Source organism: Plasmodium brasilianum, chromosome 10 (assembly GCF_023973825.1).
Source record: "Plasmodium brasilianum strain Bolivian I chromosome 10, whole genome shotgun sequence".
Taxonomy (NCBI): Eukaryota; Apicomplexa; class Aconoidasida; order Haemosporida; family Plasmodiidae; genus Plasmodium; species Plasmodium brasilianum.
In genome coordinates this window covers 384,105-403,530 of record NC_090123.1, presented here as the reverse complement: position 1 = coordinate 403,530, position 19,426 = coordinate 384,105, and the positions used below count along the sequence as shown (strand labels likewise).

Sequence of the window (19,426 nt, the reverse complement as noted above, 5' to 3'; positions counted from 1 at the left end):
TACGAACATATACGTAATAATACATACAAAAGTTACTTAAATATATGTACATACGCACAAATGCGTATACATATATTTAGATATAAATTATGCATATCATTTATATATATATATATGCATATATGCTGTCATTCCTATTATATATGTGTATGAATAATATATGTATTATATATAAGTTTGATAATATATGTTACCCCCCTTTTCTCCCTTTTACTTTAGCGCAGAATCATATAACACGTAATAATAATAATATTGTTATTCTAATAATAAATATTTATATAATACTATTAGTAAAATTTTAAAAATCATGTAATTTTTATGTAAAAAAATATATATTGTTTTGAAAATTTTGACGAGCTGGCACATTTTAGTCTCGGAAATTTTTTATTTATTTATCAGTTAATTTTCGTTTTTATGTGCTTTATTTATTCATTTAATTCTACTGTTTTTTATTTTTTATTTATTTTATTATTTTTTTTTTTTTATTGCTTGAAATGTAAGATTGTTTAAAGTTTTTTGTGCCTGTTTGAATGCAGATTTATATGGCCCCAAGTAATTAAATAATGTTTTGTTATACGTAATTATATATATATATATATATATACTCACATACTCACATACTCACATACACACATACACACATACACATACATTATCTGCGTTATACGTGTATATATGTATAGGTGTATACAAATTGTACATATATGTGTATGCATATATATATATATATATATATATATATATATATACATGTATATCTTTTTTTTTCTTTTTATTCCCCTCTTTTATATTTGCTTAAGTTTATGTAAAAATTGTCGTTAATTTAAAGCAATTTTACTGTACGCTGTTTTGCTTAAAGTTTTTCCTATATTTGCTAAGTGTATCACTATTTTGGGTGTATACATAATATTATATATGTACGTGTGTTTAATACAAAATGCTGGCAAAGAACGTAAATAATCAGTCCCCATTGGTAGTAACTCAAATACCAAGGAAGAAGCAATTTTATAAGACAAAGATGTGTCCATGGTTTTTTTCAGGGAGGTGTGATAGAGGAGTAGATTGCTTATTTGCTCATTCACAAGAAGAACTAAATCCAATACCAGACTTATCATTTACTAGTTTATGCCCTTTAGCAAAAAAAGCAGGATCATGTAAAAATGAAAATTGTAGTTATGCCCATTCTGTTTGTGAATTAAGACCAACAGGAGATTTATACAAAACTGCTCCTTGTACCAAATTTTTGAGGGGGAAATGTAATGCCGAAGCACATTGTAGACATGCACATTATATTCAAGAGTTAAGACCATTACCTGGTAATTTATCTCCTTCCCAAAATGCTATTAATCTTATGTTAGCGGCCCCTATGTCGAACGCTTTACAGAAGGTTGAAAAAAAAAAAAATAATAATAATAACAACAATAATAATAACAACAATAATAATAACAATAATAATAATAATAATTATAATAATAATAATAATAATATTAATAATAGTAATAATAATAATAATAGTAATAATAATAATAATAATAATAGTAATAATAATAATAGTAATAATAATAATAATAATAATAGTAGTAATAATAATAGTAGTAATAATAATAGTAGCAGCAATAGTAGTGGAAGTAAAAGAAACGTTAATAGCAATAGCAGTAGTAGCAGAAACAGTGTCAACAGTAGCAACAATATGAACAATAATATAAACAATAATAGCAACAGCAGAAGCAACAGAAGCAACAACAATGGCAACATCAATAATAGTAATAATCATTTTGTAGAGGAGAGTAAGAAGAGTAACAACATGTTGAAGCAATCCAACAATAACATGATGTGCAATTTTCCCCTACACAATAGCACAAACAATAGATTTAGAAAAAACTTGAGCAAAAACGCCAGTGCAGATAATAGTATCAGCGGAAATGTTAGCAGGAATGTTAGTAGGAATGTTAGCGGTAATATGAATGGACAGATGAATGGACAGATGAATGGACAGATGAATGGACAGATGAATGGACAGATGAATGGACAGATGAATGGACAGTTGAATGGACAGTTGAATGGACAACTGAATGGACAGATGGACGGCCAGATGAATGGACAGATGAATGGACAGATGAACGACCTTGTTGGAGGTCATGTGAACGGCAGTATGAATGGTATTGTTGTTGGAAATGTTAATGGCAACATGCAAGATAGTGTAAACAGTAATAGTTGTGTAACTAATAGTATGAATATTATTAACAATAATTACCAGAAGAGCTCGTCATACCCGAACAATTTATATGCTTTATTAAAGAGTAAAGAGAGCAACGAAGAATGTAATAATAATAGTACTACTACTCTTAATAGTGTGAACTTTAAGAATTATATTTTGAACAATAATAATAATGAGTTTGAAAATAGCAATGATATGTTGAGCACATTTAATATAAGAAATCTACAGAATATGTACACGAAATCGCATGAAGTTAACAGCGGAACGTACAAGTCTCTTAACGAGTTGATCACACAGGATGTAAATATTAACTGTGCCATGAATGGAAATGTAAATTGCAGTTTGAATGGAATTATTACTAATAACATGAACAATTGTATAGCGAACAGTATGGTGAAAAATAGGAATAATAATGATATTTGTATTGGAAGTGGCCTTGGCTGTAATAGTGGAAATGGCAGTGGCAAGCACTACAATTTAAGCAAGTCAAAGAAGAAAGAGGCATTGAATAATCATTATTGTTCTTACTCAACGAAAGAAGAATCGAATTTATTACCAGTAATCAGGTTATCGAGTAATTCATCAAAAGAATATGTATCAAATAATGAAGGGAGTAATAATATTTTAGTTAATACAATAGACCATATGGAGCTTACTGCGCAAGATAGTGCTTTAAAAGTAATTGAAGATGATAATGAAAAATTGAATACAACTGATATTAATAATTTCTTGAAATTATTACATATATCAAACACAAATGGTTATAATGATCAACACTTTTTATTTAATGATGAATATACAAATACGACATCAAATTGTGGACATAACAATAGCCTTTTAACTAATCATGCAAATAACCGTGCTATGAGTAATAGTTATAGCAACAGTAACAGTAACAGTAACAATAACAGTAACAATAATAGTGACCATATGTTGTATGAACCGTACAAGACTCTACCCCTGACCAGAAACAACTTAAAACACCAGCCAAGTATGATGGAAGACCAATCGTATATGCGACAGGAACATTTCTATGTGCGTAATAATGGGCATAGTAATATGAATAACAATGTGAACAATAGTATGAACAATAGTATGAACAATAGTATGAACAATAGTATGAACAATAGTATGAACAGTAGTATGAACAGTAGTATGAACAGTAGTATGAATAATAGTATGAGTAATAGTAACAGTAATATGGAACTCATAAATAGTGGTCAAATTAATAATACAAGGAAGTATAACAACGACCCAGATGACAACGTAAAAAATATTTATAAACTTAGCAATAACCCATTAATTAGTTGTTCAAATTTCTGGAATTATCCAGAAGATGAGCTAGCTACCACAGCATCAAAAATTGTACAAAATGTTGAAATATTTGACTATTAGAAAACATGGGGAGAAAAAAAAAAAAAAAAAAAAAATTTTTTTAATGAATTAAGAAATAATAATGTGCTTTAAAAATATTAGCAAAAAATGTATTGTTGGAGAAGGAGGATATCATATACATAAAAAAAAAAGGAACAACATAATAATATTATACATAAGAAAGTATATAATTACGTTATATTATATTCTTATCTAACCATTTGACAGTAAAAAGTATATAAAATTATTTCTAGCAAACGGCTAGTGCAGTGCTAATTCGTGACATATATTTATATACATATATATATATATATATCGTATTATGTGTGTATTTATTTACATATATGTATTTACATATATTTGTAAATAATTAATGAGCATAAAAAAAAAAAAAAAAAAAGTTTGCAAAACAAATGATTTAAAAAAATAATAAAAGAAAAAAACAGTATGTTGTGGGGGTGTATATGTTTAGGTATATAATTATAATACACCCCATGTATATGTGTGTGTGTATTATTATCATATGTTTCAAATCTTTGTATAACTAATTCTAATGAAATAATAATAGTATGTAACATTTTTTATTTAAATGTGTCAATTCATAAACAAGTAAAAAGTACATTCTTTACATGTAGAAGTGTACGTGTATATATATATATATATATATGTATGTATATATTATGTATCTTTCCATTTATATATATATGCACATATAGCGTATAATATGCCGATATACGTACTTATGTTTTTTTTTTTTTTTTTAATTTATTATTATCTTCCCTTTTTCATTACATGTTTAATTAATAGCATATACGTATAAACATATATATATATATATATATATATCATATACACGTATATATTATGTATATATGTATGACATGTAATTTTTTTTTCTCCCCTATTTAGCATATTCCTTATTTGTCTCGTGCTTTCTGAGTAATGTTTTATTACCTTTTTTTTAAATCTTCATTTTTGTTTTAAAAATATTTCATTTTTTATTTCACCCATTGTTTTATTAATATATATATATATATATGTATGCTATATCTGAGCAACTATTTTTATATGAGACAGTTCGAAAATAAAAATAAGTTAATATAGATATTTTACATATAATATAGCAGAATAAACCTTTAACGTACGAAGAATAGATTGTTCTTCCGCCGGGAAAGGTTTTTGAGCGCTGGAAGATATGAAAGGAAAAAAAAAAATTAAGTAAAATAAAACAAAACACATTGAAATAGAATAAAAAAAAGCTCAATGCAATAAAATAAAACAAAGCAAATGGATATAAATAAAATAAATTAAAAAACGTGTTGAAAAAGCAAAGCAAAGGAACGAGGAAATGTGTTTAAAAAAATTTTTGACGAAAGCGTTAAAAGTTGAAGAACGCTTATTTTTGAAAAAATTTTCCAGGCACATACGAAAAAATACTTAGCTGTAAAAAAAATATTATGTACATGTTTTTTTTTTCAGGTTGCACATATATATGTAGTTAAATTATTTATGAACATATCTTTTATTATACAATTTACTACTGCACTATTTTATTTAGTACATTTTGAACAAGCCGTTACAAAAAGTATATAGTTTTTACGACTGTTTCTATAGATGATATATTTTTTTTACTACCGTTCTTATACAAGATGGATTTATTTTTCGACTTATTCTTGTAACTATAATACAAAAAATACGACTACATAATAAAGCTACGTTTTGTGCATATTTCCATTTTCAAAACAAAATATAATGTTCGTTATATTCCTTTATTTAGAAGACAAATACTATTAAAGCTGCTTTTTTAAGTATTACGGAAGTGTGCCTGATGTGAAAAAATTGAAACACTCAAATTTTAAAAAGAAAGCCTTTGTATCAAACTATACTTTAATTTTTGAATTTTTAATGCTGGGGATGGTGATATATATATATTTGCAAATATATACAAGGGTTGGGGAGAATTCTGCTGATATGTGTGTGCAAATATATATGCATACATATACAAATGGTTGGAATCATGAAAAGGCAAAACTTTTTTACAAAGTTCACCGCTAAATGAGAGCAGGTTTTAAGTAATAGCAAAACGCAAAAAAACGTAAATATTACAAAATTGTAAAAAATTCACCTGACCTGTTCATATATTTAAAAAAAAAAAAAAATATATGCCTTTATTTTTATATATACATATACAGAACAATCCGTTGTAATAAAACAGTTAGTTTAACACATGGTTTTTTTATATCTACGTAGTTTTGTTTTGTTTCTTTCCTTTTGCATTTTGTTAACAGATACAAAATGTATAGAAAGGTAATATATTTGTTAAAGATTTTTTCTTTTTCTTCCTAAGTATATATATATGCACCTATGTAGGTATGTATGTATAATAAATTGAAAACAGCCAAAATGTTGTTTTATTTCCTTTTCTTTATTATCTAAAAAAAAAAGGGAAAAAAATCTTTAAAAAAACAAAATGGTAATATATCATAAAACTATAACAAATAAATGTATCATTTCTATTCCAAATGTTTTTTTTTTTTTTTAAAAACACTTGTCAAATAAAAAAAAAAAAAAAAAAAAAAAATTGTACGTAAAACAATGTCTGAATTATGAATTAAATTTTTTCTTTTTACACATGTATTAAGAATTATATCTGTTCTATGTAAATATATATATATATATATGCATTGCTGATAATATGTGTTCACTGTTTAACGCTGATTAGCAAAAAAAGAAAAAATGAAAATTTTATATATTGGTGGATTAAATACATATATTATAGGAACCATTAAAATAGCTTAATGATTTTTCCAATTTTTGAAATTATTTTAAAAATGATTTTTTTTTCTTTTTTTAAATCTACTATAAACACATTATATACCAATCTGAAATTATTGAAGCAACCTTAATAAAACTAAATATGTATACATTAGTAACGTTTTCAATTTATTATATGGAATGTTAAGTATGTAGTAATAAGTAGTACTCAAAATACAAATACTATTTGAAATGTATTAAAAAAAAAAAAAAAGAAAGAAAACGTAACAATATAAGCATCCAAAAAGTTACATATATAAATAAAAATTGAAAGAGAAAAAAAAATTAACAGATGAACAGATGAACAGATGAACAGATGAACAGATGAACAGATGAACAAATGAACAGATGAACAAATGAACAGATGAACAAATAAACAGATGAACAAATGAACAGATGAACAAATAAACAGATGAACAAATAAACAGATGAACAAATGAACAGATGAACAAATGAACAGATGAACAGAAGAATACATGAATAGATAAAAAAATAAATATATATATATTTATAAATATAAATATACAAATGTATAAAATTTTTAATTCAGTGTAATTTACTGAGAATTTTTTTCTTTTTAACATATTTGTAAGAAGAATAAAAAATTTACATTACATAATAATAATCCGATATAGTTTCTAAGAAAAAAAAAAAAAAAAAAAATACCACACTTGTGTCACTTTTAATATTTCATGAAAAAAAAAAAATATATGGAGTACATATAATAATAACATACAATATGAATTTATACTTTTTGACATGAACGAAATTAAAAAATGAAATATATATACATAAATCAAATATTAGATTTTATTGTAGTATATATATATATATTTATATTTATGTATATACGTATGTAACAAAAATTATGTTTAATTAATTCCTGAACATATTAGCGAATTTTACTTGTTTTAACAATATATAACATTTTAATGAAAATGTATTTATTAAAATATACTTGCTTAAGTACACGTATAAATACCAACTTTTAAATATACGTATACTAATATTTATGTACATTTTTCTTACGAATAAAAAAGATCATAAGATGACTTTTTTTTTTTTTTTTTAATTTCACATTTACTTTAAGAAAATTTCATAGAACTTTATTTATTTTTAATTTTTTATACATTTCCTTAGAAAGAAATTGCTTTAGGAAAGAGTAAAACAAATTAATGAACGCTTGAATTAGAAAATTAAAATATATATATATATATGTGTATACTTACATACGGGCCGTATATATATTTATATATACGTTTATGTGCGTATATTGCCCATTTTTGTGCACATTAAAGGAAGAAGTAGTTAATATGTTGCTATATACTTAAAAAAATTGTTAAGATTAATATCTTTAAATTATTAAAATAAGAAAATAATAAGTGAGCAGTGAATTGTATAGAGCGCGGTATATGTCATATACGTGAATATGCCTATTTTTTAAATTCATCATAAGTTTAATTTTTTTTTTTTTTTATCTTTTTAAATTTTATATCTTTTTGTGCTACGAAAAAAGGGTAAATTGTTTATATATATATATATGTACTTGTTTGTATATATATTTTTGTATGATTTTTGTGAGTATTTTGTGCTATAGCACATTTGCTGCGTATATATAGATAGGACACCCTCTCTGATCTGTTCGTACTAGCACTTATGCAACTTGATAAGATTTTTAATACCTTACTTTTACTTTACATTTATAAAAGTATGTTTGACATATGAACTATACTAAGAAGTGAAAGCAAAGGAATATAAATTTAAAGGCCTTATTGTATAAATATTCTTAAATACAGAAGTAAATACATGGTAAAAGTATTTATTCATTTGTGCTTGATTTCAATTTGTTGCACGTCTGATCCACATCTTCTCCACGTCTACTCCATTTGTGCATTATTTATATTTCTATTTTGGCAAAAACATATAGTGGTCTGAGGAGTTGTTCGCCGCATGTGGTGAATATATATATATATATATATATATATGCTCGTATGTATGTACGTGTGTATGCATTGCACAGCTATATCTATCCCCCAAGGAGGTCGATAGTTTTTCCCGTTTGATTTAATTGGAGAACGCGAAAATGTTTACATCAACAAATGAATTAATTTATGCAGTGAAGGTTAGTGAACCGTCGAATAAGGACTCAACAGGAGTTTATCGAAATCCTAAATATAAAAATAAATTAATAGAAAATTATGATGAGAATCCTATAAGTAATATGTGGGATATGTTTAATGAGACAACGAAAAAGTTTAGGGATAGAGATTGTTTAGGTACACGAATAAGAGTGAACAATAAATTGGGTCCATATAAATGGAAAACATATGAAGAAGTAAGAGAATTAATTGTTATAATAGGATCAGGATTAATAAATACAAATGCATGCCCTGTAATTAGATGTGATGATTCTAGGGTAACTAGAGCAAGGTTTTTAGGTTTTTATTTGCCTAATTGTGAAGAATGGAATATATGCGATTTAAGTTGTAGTGCATTTAATATTGTAACGGTGCCATTATATGATTCTTTAGGTATAGAATCAAGTAGATTTATTTTAGAACAAACATTAATGCAAACAATTCTGTGTAATAAAACTTGTGTTTTAAATTTATTTAAATCGTTAGAAACATGTGAAAGAATATATTTAAAAAAAATAATATTAGTAGAAAGAGAAGTAGATGAAGAGATAAAAAAAGCATGTGAAAAATATCAATTAGAGATAATAACATGGGATTATTTGTTAAAAGAAGGAAATAAAAAAATTTTAGAACCACGTCCAGGAAATATAAATGATGTGGCTACCATTTGTTATACATCAGGTACAACAGGATATCCTAAGGGAGTTATAATGACAAATAAGAATTTTGTAGCTCAGTTAGTGTCCTCTATTACAGGACCATCAAAATTGCCAATATTGGAAATAAATGAAAAGGATACACATATATCTTATTTGCCTTTAGCTCATATATATGAAAGAATTATGATTTTAGTATATTTTGCACAAGGTGTGAGGACTGGTTATTATTCTGGCAATGTACAAACTTTAATTGAAGATATACAAGAATTGAAACCCACTTTATTTATTAGTGTACCAAGATTGTACAATCGAATACATGAAAGGATATTTAACTCTTTAAAAAAAAAATCGTCCATTGTTCAATCCTTATTTAATAAAGGGGTAGAACATAAGGTGAAGAAGTTAAATTCTAATGGTGTTCCTTTTCATTTTTTATGGGATAAATTAATTTTTAATAAAGCAAAAAAAATTTTAGGAGGAAATATAAGAGCAATGTTAAATGGTTCTGCACCTATAAGTGCAGATGTGGTTAAAAAATTGAAATCTGTTTTTTGTGTTCCTATATTAGAAGGATATGGAATGACAGAAACATTAGGACCTGCTTTTATAAGTCATACAACAGATATCAATGTAGGTCATATTGGTGGTCCTGTGCCATGTGTTGAATATAAAGTTGTATCAGTACCGGAAATGAATTATCTTGTTACTGATGACCCACCAAGGGGAGAATTACATTTAAGAGGACCTGCTATTTGTAATTTAGGTTATTTCAAATTAGAAAAAGAAACAAATGAATTAATTGATAAAGATGGATGGATCAGAACAGGTGATATTGTATCTTTTAGTGAAAATTTTTCAGTTACAATTATTGATAGGAAAAAAAATATTTTTAAATTATCCCAAGGTGAATATATTGCTGTTGAAAAAATTGAATCTACATATAAACAGTCTTTGTTCATTAGTCAGATTTTTGTGTTTGGTTATTCATATGAATCTGTACTCATTTGTATTATATGCCCATCTACGGATACTATGGAAATTTGGAAGAATAACAAGAAATTAAAAAAAACTGATGCCGAAATTGTGCAATTACCAGAATTTAAAAATGATGTTCTTGAGGATCTAATTAGGATTGGAAAAAATGATGGCCTTAAAGGATATGAACAAATAAAAGATATTTATTTTGCCTTAGAACCATTCACTATAGAGAACGATCTACTTACACCGACAGGAAAGATTAAGAGGCACGCCGTGCACAAGAAGTACAAGGCGGAGATTGACCGCATGTACGAACGACTCAAGCAGGGTTAGGCGTGTTAGCGGTACTAGGGGCATTGGCAATACTGGTAATACTGGTAATACTGGCAGTACTGGCAATACTGGCAGTACTGGCAATACTGGTAATACTGGCAGTACTGGCAATACTGGTAATACTGGCAATACTGGCAATACTGGCAATACTGGCAATACTGGCAATACTGGCAATACTGGCAGTACTGGCAATACTGGTAATACTGGCAATACTGGCAATACTGGCAGTACTGGCAATACTGGTAATACTGGCAATACTGGCAATACTGGCAATACTGGCAATACTGGCAATACTGGCAATACTGGCAATACTGGCAATACTGGCAATACTGGCAATACTGGCAATACTGGCAATACAGTACTGGCAATACTGGTAATACTGGCAATACTGGCAATACTGGCAGTACTGGCAATACTGGTAATACTGGCAATACTGGCAATACTGGCAATACTGGCAATACTGGCAATACTGGCAATACTGGCAATACTGGCAATACTGGCAATACTGGCAATACTGGCAATACTGGCAATACTGGTAGTACTGGCAGAATTGACCGTATTGTCTGTTTTTAGCGCTCCGTGGTGATAATATAGTAGCTTGTTTTTACCCAAGGTAGGGTGACATATGTCCTTATGCATTTCAACTTATGTACATGTACATGTACATGCAATTTTACATGTATGTATATATATGTTGATATGTGCTTGAAAAGGCATATCGTGTACACTGACATTTCGCTTGTTGTTAAATGTATTTTTAAGGGGACTCTTGTTTTCATGTGAATATTTTATTCACTTATGTATTGACTCGTTTATATGTTTGTGTTGTCAGTTTTGGCTAATGAGAAACTATTTATCACTGAAATTTTACTCGCAGCGTTTGCAAGGATGTCCCAAGCCCTCGTGCGTATGTGTATAGGTGTGTATATGTGTTATATACATGCATATGTATATATTATGTATTATACGTGCATATATGTACATATAGTAGGTATCTTTTTGCATGTGAGTCTTTGAAAAATGGCACACTATACTGGAGATATCAATGATATAAATGACTCAAATAACACTAGTGATACCAAGGATATCAGTGATATTAATGATGCCATAATGAAAGTGCACAGTCTTTTTTCAATATTATTTTATTTTACCAAATTTTAGTTCATTTTATTTACTTTATTTTAAGTTATTTATTTAATTTATTTTTTTTTATAATTTTTAAGTTTACACTTTTTAAAATGATTACAAAAAATGAAAAAATGAAAAAATGAAAAAAACTAGAAGAAACAACACAAAAATGAACACATATAAACAAAAATTGAAGAAAAAAAGCAAATCGTTTCAGTTCTTTTAAAAATCGTCTTGAACTGTTCCTTCATATTTTACGAATGCTGCTATGGAAGCGGTTTAAAACGACGCGCGAGGGTAGTTGAACAAATGAAGAATTTATGAAAGCTTGTTACATTAGCTGAGGTCAGAATGGCATACCATTTCGACATATTTACGTGCCTGCAGCATGATTTTTTAATTTTTCCCCTATGGAAATGTGTATACATATAAACGCGTGAATAATGCATATGTGAATACATGCACACTATGTATATATATCCTATGTATGTATGGATACGTGGACAAGAATTTACGTGTGCGCCTTATTTTATTATTTTATTTTTTTTTTTTTTGAGCGCCAAGAGTATATTTGTATAATGCATACTCAACTTTAGTCGTCCGTTTTTTCTTTTTTATTTTAATTTATTCTGTTTTGATTTATTTTGTTTTAATTTTGTTTTATTTGCTTTTTTCTTTTTTTTTTTTTTTTTTTAGTAAAGAAGATTAATTTATTTCTCTTATTTTTTCAATCAATGTTTTGTAAAATTTTGTTTTCTGTAATTTCAAGTTTTACTTTCTGCATATCGTGAACGATAAAACTGCACATCGGTTGTAAACAAAAAAAAAAAAAAAAAAAAAAAAAAAAAAATTAAATTTTTTTTTGGTAGTATAATATGAAAGATGAATAAAACTAGTAGTAATTAAATGTTAACAAAAAAAAAAAAGCAGGAATACTTATTAGCGCGCTTACGCATTCATATATATATACATAAATATATACGTTCATACATATATATATATATATATATATATATAAATGTACATACATATGCCTACATGCGTATACGTACATAATATGCGTACATATATAAGTATGTGCATGTGAGCAAATGATGAGTGAATAATAAAAAAATATAAAAAAAGGCATAATAGACTTATAACCAAAGGAGTATTTCCCCATATTTTACTATTCCTATTTTAGATATATTAATAAATGGGAGCATGTGAAGTCCAGTTTTATCTTAAGTGCTTAAGCATACTAGTTCATTTTTGAAGTCATAAATCCTTTGTTTTATTCATATCTTAGGTTTCACTCTCTGTTATTATTATTATTATTATTTATTTCTAATTCTGCTTTATTTTACTACACTCATTTACATGAACGTTCGAATATGAATACTTTAAAAAATAGGCCTTCTTGATATACGGCAAATTTACCCTTAAAGTGTATGCACGTAATGACCTTTTCGCTCTAAAAGGGGAAGAGAAGAAGAAGAAGAAGAAGAAGAAGAAGAAGAAGAAGAAGAAGAAGAAGAAGAAGAAGAAGAAGAAGAAGAAGAAGAAGAAGAAGAAGAAGAAGAAGAAGAAGAAGAAGAAGAAGAAGAAGAAGAAGAAGAAGAAGAAGAAGAAGAAGAAGAAGAAGAAGAAGAAGAAGAAGAAGAAGAAGAAGAAGAAGAAGAAGAAGAAGAAGAAGAAGAAGAAGAAGAAGAAGAAGAAGAAGAAGAAGAAGAAGAAGAAGAAGAAGAAGAAGAAGAAGAAGAAGAAGAAGAAGAAGAAGAAGAAGAAGAAGAAGAAGAAAGAGAAAGAGAAAGAGAGAAACGGAGAAAAAATAGCGTAATATAAAGTAAAAATAAAGCGTAAAATAGGGTAAAATAAACTAAAACAAAGATTTATATGGCAGATGGAAAAGGCAGCTCAAACCAACCATGAGTAAAAGTTGCTGCACCATTTGAATAGACAATTATGAACAATTTAATATGTATTATTCTGACTCAAGTAACTCGACATTATTAAATAATCATAACGTGTACGGAAAAAGTGAGCATGTGGATTATGTTGAAGGTGAGAACACAAAAAAAAAGCGAAAAAGGAATGAAGCGAATGGTATGGTTAGAAAGAACCGAAATGAAGCGAATGGTGTGGTTAGAAAGAACCGAAATGAAGCGAATGGTGTGGTTAGAAAGAACCGAGATAAAGAAAATAGTATAGTTAGAAAGAACCGAGATAAAGAAAATAGTATAGTTAGAAAGAACCGAGATAAAGAAAATAGTATAGTTAGAAAGAACCGAGATAAAGAGAATGGAGTCGTCACAAGGAGGCACCATGAAATAGAAGGTAAAAATGAAGTAGATTTATTCATGAATAGCAGTACAAGTAACTATGAAAAAACGAGTGTTTCCTCCCCATCTCGTGATGACCATTTTGAAAAAAAAAGGTGCGCAAAGAATGACGAAATAAAAGTTAGTAGTACAAATTTTAAGCAGTTAAAAGGGAAAAATAGAAAAAAGAATTTTAACAAAACGATAAAGCGGAGTAATAACACGGAGGATGGTGTTATGGGGAAGAAACACGATGAAGTAAATATATCCAATGAGGAAGAAAGCAGCAGAAGTTCGTTTGGTAATGATAAAAAGGAGAGGAGTGCAAAGGGGGGTGCAACGGATGAAGCGGTTGGAACAGATGAAGTAGATGAAATGGCGGAAGCAGATGGAGCAGATGGAGCAGATGAAGTGGATGAAATGGCGGAAGCAGATGGAGCAGATGGAGCAGATGGAACAGATGAAGTGGATGAAATGGCGGAAGCAGGTGGAGCGAATGAACCGGGAAATGGAAAGGACTTCACGAAAGGCTGTGCAAATCGGAAAGGGGCACAGAACGCTGATCAAAACTATTTCGACTTTAGTAACTTGAAAGACGCGGACGTTAAAAGCTTTTACGGAAGCACGGGAAAAATTATAAAGCTTAGAATTCGTAATTTTTTGAATCATGAAAATTTAGAGTTATCTTTTAATTCGAGTAAGAATATAATAATTGGGAAAAATGGGAAAGGAAAAAGTGCAATAGCCCAAGCAGTAGCAGTAGGATTAGGAAGTCAAGGGAAGCAAGCTGGTAGAGATATCAGCTTAGCAAATTATATAAAAGATTATGATAAAAATAAAAAGAATCTTGTATGTAATATAGAAATATTTTTATCAAATTCGGGAAAAAATTCCTATAAAAGGGATATTTATGGTGATATAGTAGTAATCAAGAGGGTCTTTACCTCCCACTCAAGCAAGTTTTTTTTATATGGACTACGGCAAGGTAGAAATAATGTGTCCCACTCGGAGACAGTAACTACAAATATGACTTCTAATTTTTGTACCAATACAAATACGGAAAACATGGACAAACGGATCAGTAGCAATGTTAGTACTCACAGTAGGGGAGTCGAAGATAGTAGTAACGGTAGAAATGCCGTTGCTAATAACAGTAGCAGTGAAGAATATCCAATGAGACAGGCACGGAAAAAGGCGTATATAGACAACTACCTAAATGTTATCAAGCTGAACATAAGAAGCCCATGTGTGTATTTGGACCAAGAAAAGGGAAAGCAATTTTTCAGTACAATCAATGAGAAAGCATTACATAAATTTTTTATGAGTTCAGTAGGATTAAATATTGTTGAAGACGAAATAGAAAAAGAGAATGAAATGCTACAGAATTGTTTAAAGGAAATAAAACAAAAGGAAATATTATTATGTCCATTGGAAGAGGAACTAAAAAATATGAAAGAAAAAAATGATATGTTAAGAGACGAATTTGATAAATTGAAATATTATGACAAAGGTTACAAAATAGCAATATTTTATGATTTATTAAAAAATACTATTCTAATGTTTAATGAATATCTAAAAGCAGAAAATTTTAAAAATGAAAAAGTCATTAATAGTATACAAAATAAAATGAACACACTAGTAGAACAGAGTGAATACCTTAAGGAGGTAGTAAAGCTTGTTATTGAAAAGGACACGTTTGCATATAATTTTATAAAAAAAAATCAAGATAAAATGATAAAATATAACGAAATGGTTAAAGAATTAATTAGTATAAAGGACAGATATACAAAACGGAAAGACGAAATTGTAAATTATGTGAGCTCTTTTGAAAAAGCAAAAGATAACAAGAAATTGTTGAGAGACCATTTGAATAAGTATAAAGATGAAATAAAAGATATAAAACAAAAAATAAAAATACAAACAGATAAAGAAATAGAGTTACAAATCGAAATAAATAAAAGAGAAAATTCCATTTATGAAATGGAATATCAAGTAAGCAAATGTCAAAACAGTGTAGAGCTTATCAACAAACAGATTAATGTTATTACTGCTCATCTGAACAAAATTCAAAAAATAAAAAACAATCAAATTAAAAAAAAAATGTATATATATGGATACGATATTTATACAGTAAGAAAAGATATTATTAAAAATTATAACGTCTATAATGAGTCCGACAGGAGCTCCTTTCTCCCCTCTCTGGATGCCCAACCAAATTTGGCAAATTTGGCAATGGATGGTATTCATGGGAGCAGTAGTTATGACTGTCATTTTAAATATGAACCCATAGGACCAGTAGGTGAATATATTAAATTAAGGGGAAATATTGAAAATGAAAAAATACTTTCAATTATTGAAAAACATCTGGGGGATCTTTTCTATGCATGGTTAGTCAGTTGCTACGAAGATAAGAATATATTGACAAATATAGAAATAGAAAACAAAAACAAATTTAGCATCATAGTTACTAATGCATTTCAACATGTTAGAAGAGACTCGTTATTACAGAATATTCAATCTTTACTTAGTAAAATTAATGGAAATAGTATTTATTCCTTTTTAAATATTGATTTATTACCTACCTCATTATTGTTCTATTTATATGATAACTTTAAAATAGTTCAAACCTTAATATGTAATAATTCTACAGAATTACAAGAGTTACTACGTACGAATGATAAGAAAATTGTAAAATCAATATATGTAATTGATGACTTTGTTTTAGTAAAGGTTCTTGCCAATGGAGGGTTACACTATCAGCCAGCAAAAGAAGAGTATTACAGGAACCCTATTTTTTTAAATCGTCCATTTAATGAAAATAATTTGTACGATGAATCAAATGATAGTCACCTGCCCACACAGAACGACGCATTCGTTAATGTGCCAGCTGGTGATTCAGTGTCTATCGCACAATTCACATCTATTAATACTGCCGCTGATACTAGAGCGGCTGATAGCAGTCCAATTAATAATAATGAAAAAAATGGAACACATAAGACGAATGAAGAGGAGCTGAAAGAGCTAGAAAAAGAAAAAGAAGAAATGGACGAGGAAATATTAAGGACGTCCAAAAAAATTTTGTCATATAAAAATATAATAGAGAGTTTAAATGAATCATTAAAGAAGTGCAAATTCGCCCAGGACGAACTAAAATATCAGTTACAAAATATTGACGAGTTAATGGAAAATCATGATAGTATATTTTCGGAACAATTAGATTTAGAAATTAAAGAAAAAAATAAAGATATATATAACATTAATGAGAGTGTCAACAGTATTGATGAATACATACGTGTACTTGAGGGAAAGAAAAGAAACGCTTTAGATACATGCTCACTACACAAATATTTAATATCACACCATAGCGAATATTTGAAAAAAAAGAAAGAACAACTCACACAATTAATAGAAGAATATTACAATTTAAAGGAAGTCCTAATTAAGTTAGAAAAAGATAAGAAGAAAAATGAGGAAGTTGCCACGAGAAGTAAAAAGAGTTTTCTCTTATCTTTGAACAAACTGCATAACGTATATTTTGAGTGCCTAACGAGCAATTTTTTGCTCGATGATATATTTTTAGAAAGTCCTTTTTTAATTCTAAAAGGGAGAAACTCAACTACTACTATAACGAATATTGCGATAAGGAGGACTCACTTTGGAGAGGATGCTAGTAATGTGGATAAAGTGGGTGAGTGTAATTGTAGTGATAATAACAGTCCTCTTGAGGGAAGGAGTGGAAATGAATTAACTGAAAGTGGTTGCTCCGTGAAGGTTACATTCACTACAGAAAGTCTGAACAAGAGTTTATGCGGAAACGAAATAATCCAAGCAGAGGTCCCCTTGTCATCATTAAGTTCGTTCAACAAACTTTTTTTACTGTCAGGAAATGATGAAAATATAATGAAAAGTAAAGAAAATGCTAGTTTAAATAAAAGCCCCAATTTATATAGTAATAATAAAAATATGGGAATGGAAATAAAAGATATCAAAAAGTTAGAAATGTATATTGAAAATATTATGAACAATAATGGGAGGGTAGACAATAAATCGTCTTGTGATAATATTATTTCAAGTAATAAAATCCTTTTTGATGAGGATAAAATTGAGATATCATCGTATGAGAAATATTCAGATATATTATGGAAAAAAAGATGTGAAAAAAAAAAAGAAATAATAGAAATACTTAAAGTAAATGGTTTCAAAGAAATTGACAATACAGATAATTCATTGAAAAATTATTTTGATAGTCTAATAGAACAATACACAAATGATGAAAAAGGTTATATTGCACAAATGAAACAAATAAATGAATTAAAAAATAATTATGATATGCATTTATCAAATATAAAACTTCGAAGATCCAAATTTTCAACAATTTTGAAAAAAACCAAAGAACAAATCACAGTACATTTTAAAAATATTTTAAAAAGTATGAACAATTATAAAGGGAAGATTGAATTTGATGATCTTAATAGACATGTAAAAGTCCTTGTTTCAATTAATCAAGATATTTCTAATAATATTTTTATGGAAATAAATTCCTTATCTGGGGGTGAAAGGTCAACAATACAAATGGCACTCTTAGCCTCCTTATCCCTTACAGAAACGTCATCTTTTCATATTTTCGATGAACTCGACGTGTACATGGATGAACTCACCCGCGTTAAAAAGTTAGACCCAAGAAGGCGCAAAAAGAGAAGCATACATGTGCACATACATATATACATGCTTATACGTACACGTATACATATACAAGTACTTATGCATATACATATACACGTACTTATACATATACATATACACGTACTTATACATATACATATACAAGTACTTATGCATATACATATACAAGTGTGTTTGTACACCAATTGAATAATCATACAAACGGCGCATAAATGATTTAACTTATCATTAAAATGACTGCAAATGTCGTTGCGTTTAGTTTTGCGACACTATGCCGTTTGTATATATATATATATATATATATATATATATATATATATATATATCTTTTGTTGTAAGTATACATTCATATGCTGCACGTGTATATACATATATTTTATGTATATATATATTTATACACGCCTTAATCTGAATATATTTTTTCCCCCTCCCTCCTCTCAGCATGCAGCAATTTTGTGAATTCATCGAAAGGAATAATGATAAACAATACTTTTTCATAACACCGCATATTGAGATAACGGAGCTCTTTTTGGGTAAGCGTAACATTAATATATATGCCCCTCTTCCAGATTATGTGTACGCATACGTGCGTGCAAACGTGAGCATATATGAGTGTATAAATATTTACATATATATATTTATTTATTTATGTAGGGGGTCCTGCATACCCCTTTTAATTTTGAACTTCTAACGGGTTTTTGCATATTTTTTTTTGGACACAAAAAAAATTGTATGTTCTTTTTGGTTTTTTATGTAGGGGATGCTAAGGAAAAAAAAGCCAAAATATTAAATTTGTCATGA

At 28.1% G+C, this 19,426-nt stretch overlaps 4 protein-coding genes across 4 annotated transcripts; all 4 read left to right on the top strand.

The window, feature by feature from the left end:
- Positions 1 to 937: 937 nt before the first annotated feature.
- On the top strand, positions 938 to 3,613 carry MKS88_003147 (zinc finger protein; the record flags this gene model as incomplete). Its single annotated transcript, XM_067216214.1, has 1 exon — positions 938 to 3,613. The coding sequence occupies one exon, from the start codon at positions 938 to 940 to the stop codon at positions 3,611 to 3,613; it is 2,676 nt and encodes an 891-aa protein (XP_067072883.1).
- A 4,876-nt stretch (positions 3,614 to 8,489) lies between these two features.
- MKS88_003146 (acyl-CoA synthetase) lies at positions 8,490 to 11,100 on the top strand (the record flags this gene model as incomplete). Its single annotated transcript, XM_067216212.1, has 2 exons — positions 8,490 to 10,465; positions 10,509 to 11,100. 2 exons carry the CDS (start codon positions 8,490 to 8,492, stop codon positions 11,098 to 11,100), a joined length of 2,568 nt encoding a protein of 855 aa, XP_067072882.1.
- A 434-nt stretch (positions 11,101 to 11,534) lies between these two features.
- Positions 11,535 to 13,466, top strand: MKS88_003145 (uncharacterized protein; the record flags this gene model as incomplete). The annotated part of the gene is made up of 3 exons (XM_067216211.1): positions 11,535 to 11,630; positions 12,412 to 12,455; positions 13,103 to 13,466. 3 exons carry the CDS (start codon positions 11,535 to 11,537, stop codon positions 13,464 to 13,466), a joined length of 504 nt encoding a protein of 167 aa, XP_067072881.1.
- Positions 13,467 to 13,600: 134 nt separating this feature from the next.
- On the top strand, positions 13,601 to 19,426 carry MKS88_003144 (structural maintenance of chromosomes protein 6; the record flags this gene model as incomplete). The annotated part of the gene is made up of 3 exons (XM_067216210.1): positions 13,601 to 18,612; positions 19,067 to 19,158; positions 19,383 to 19,426. 3 exons carry the CDS (start codon positions 13,601 to 13,603, stop codon positions 19,424 to 19,426), a joined length of 5,148 nt encoding a protein of 1,715 aa, XP_067072880.1.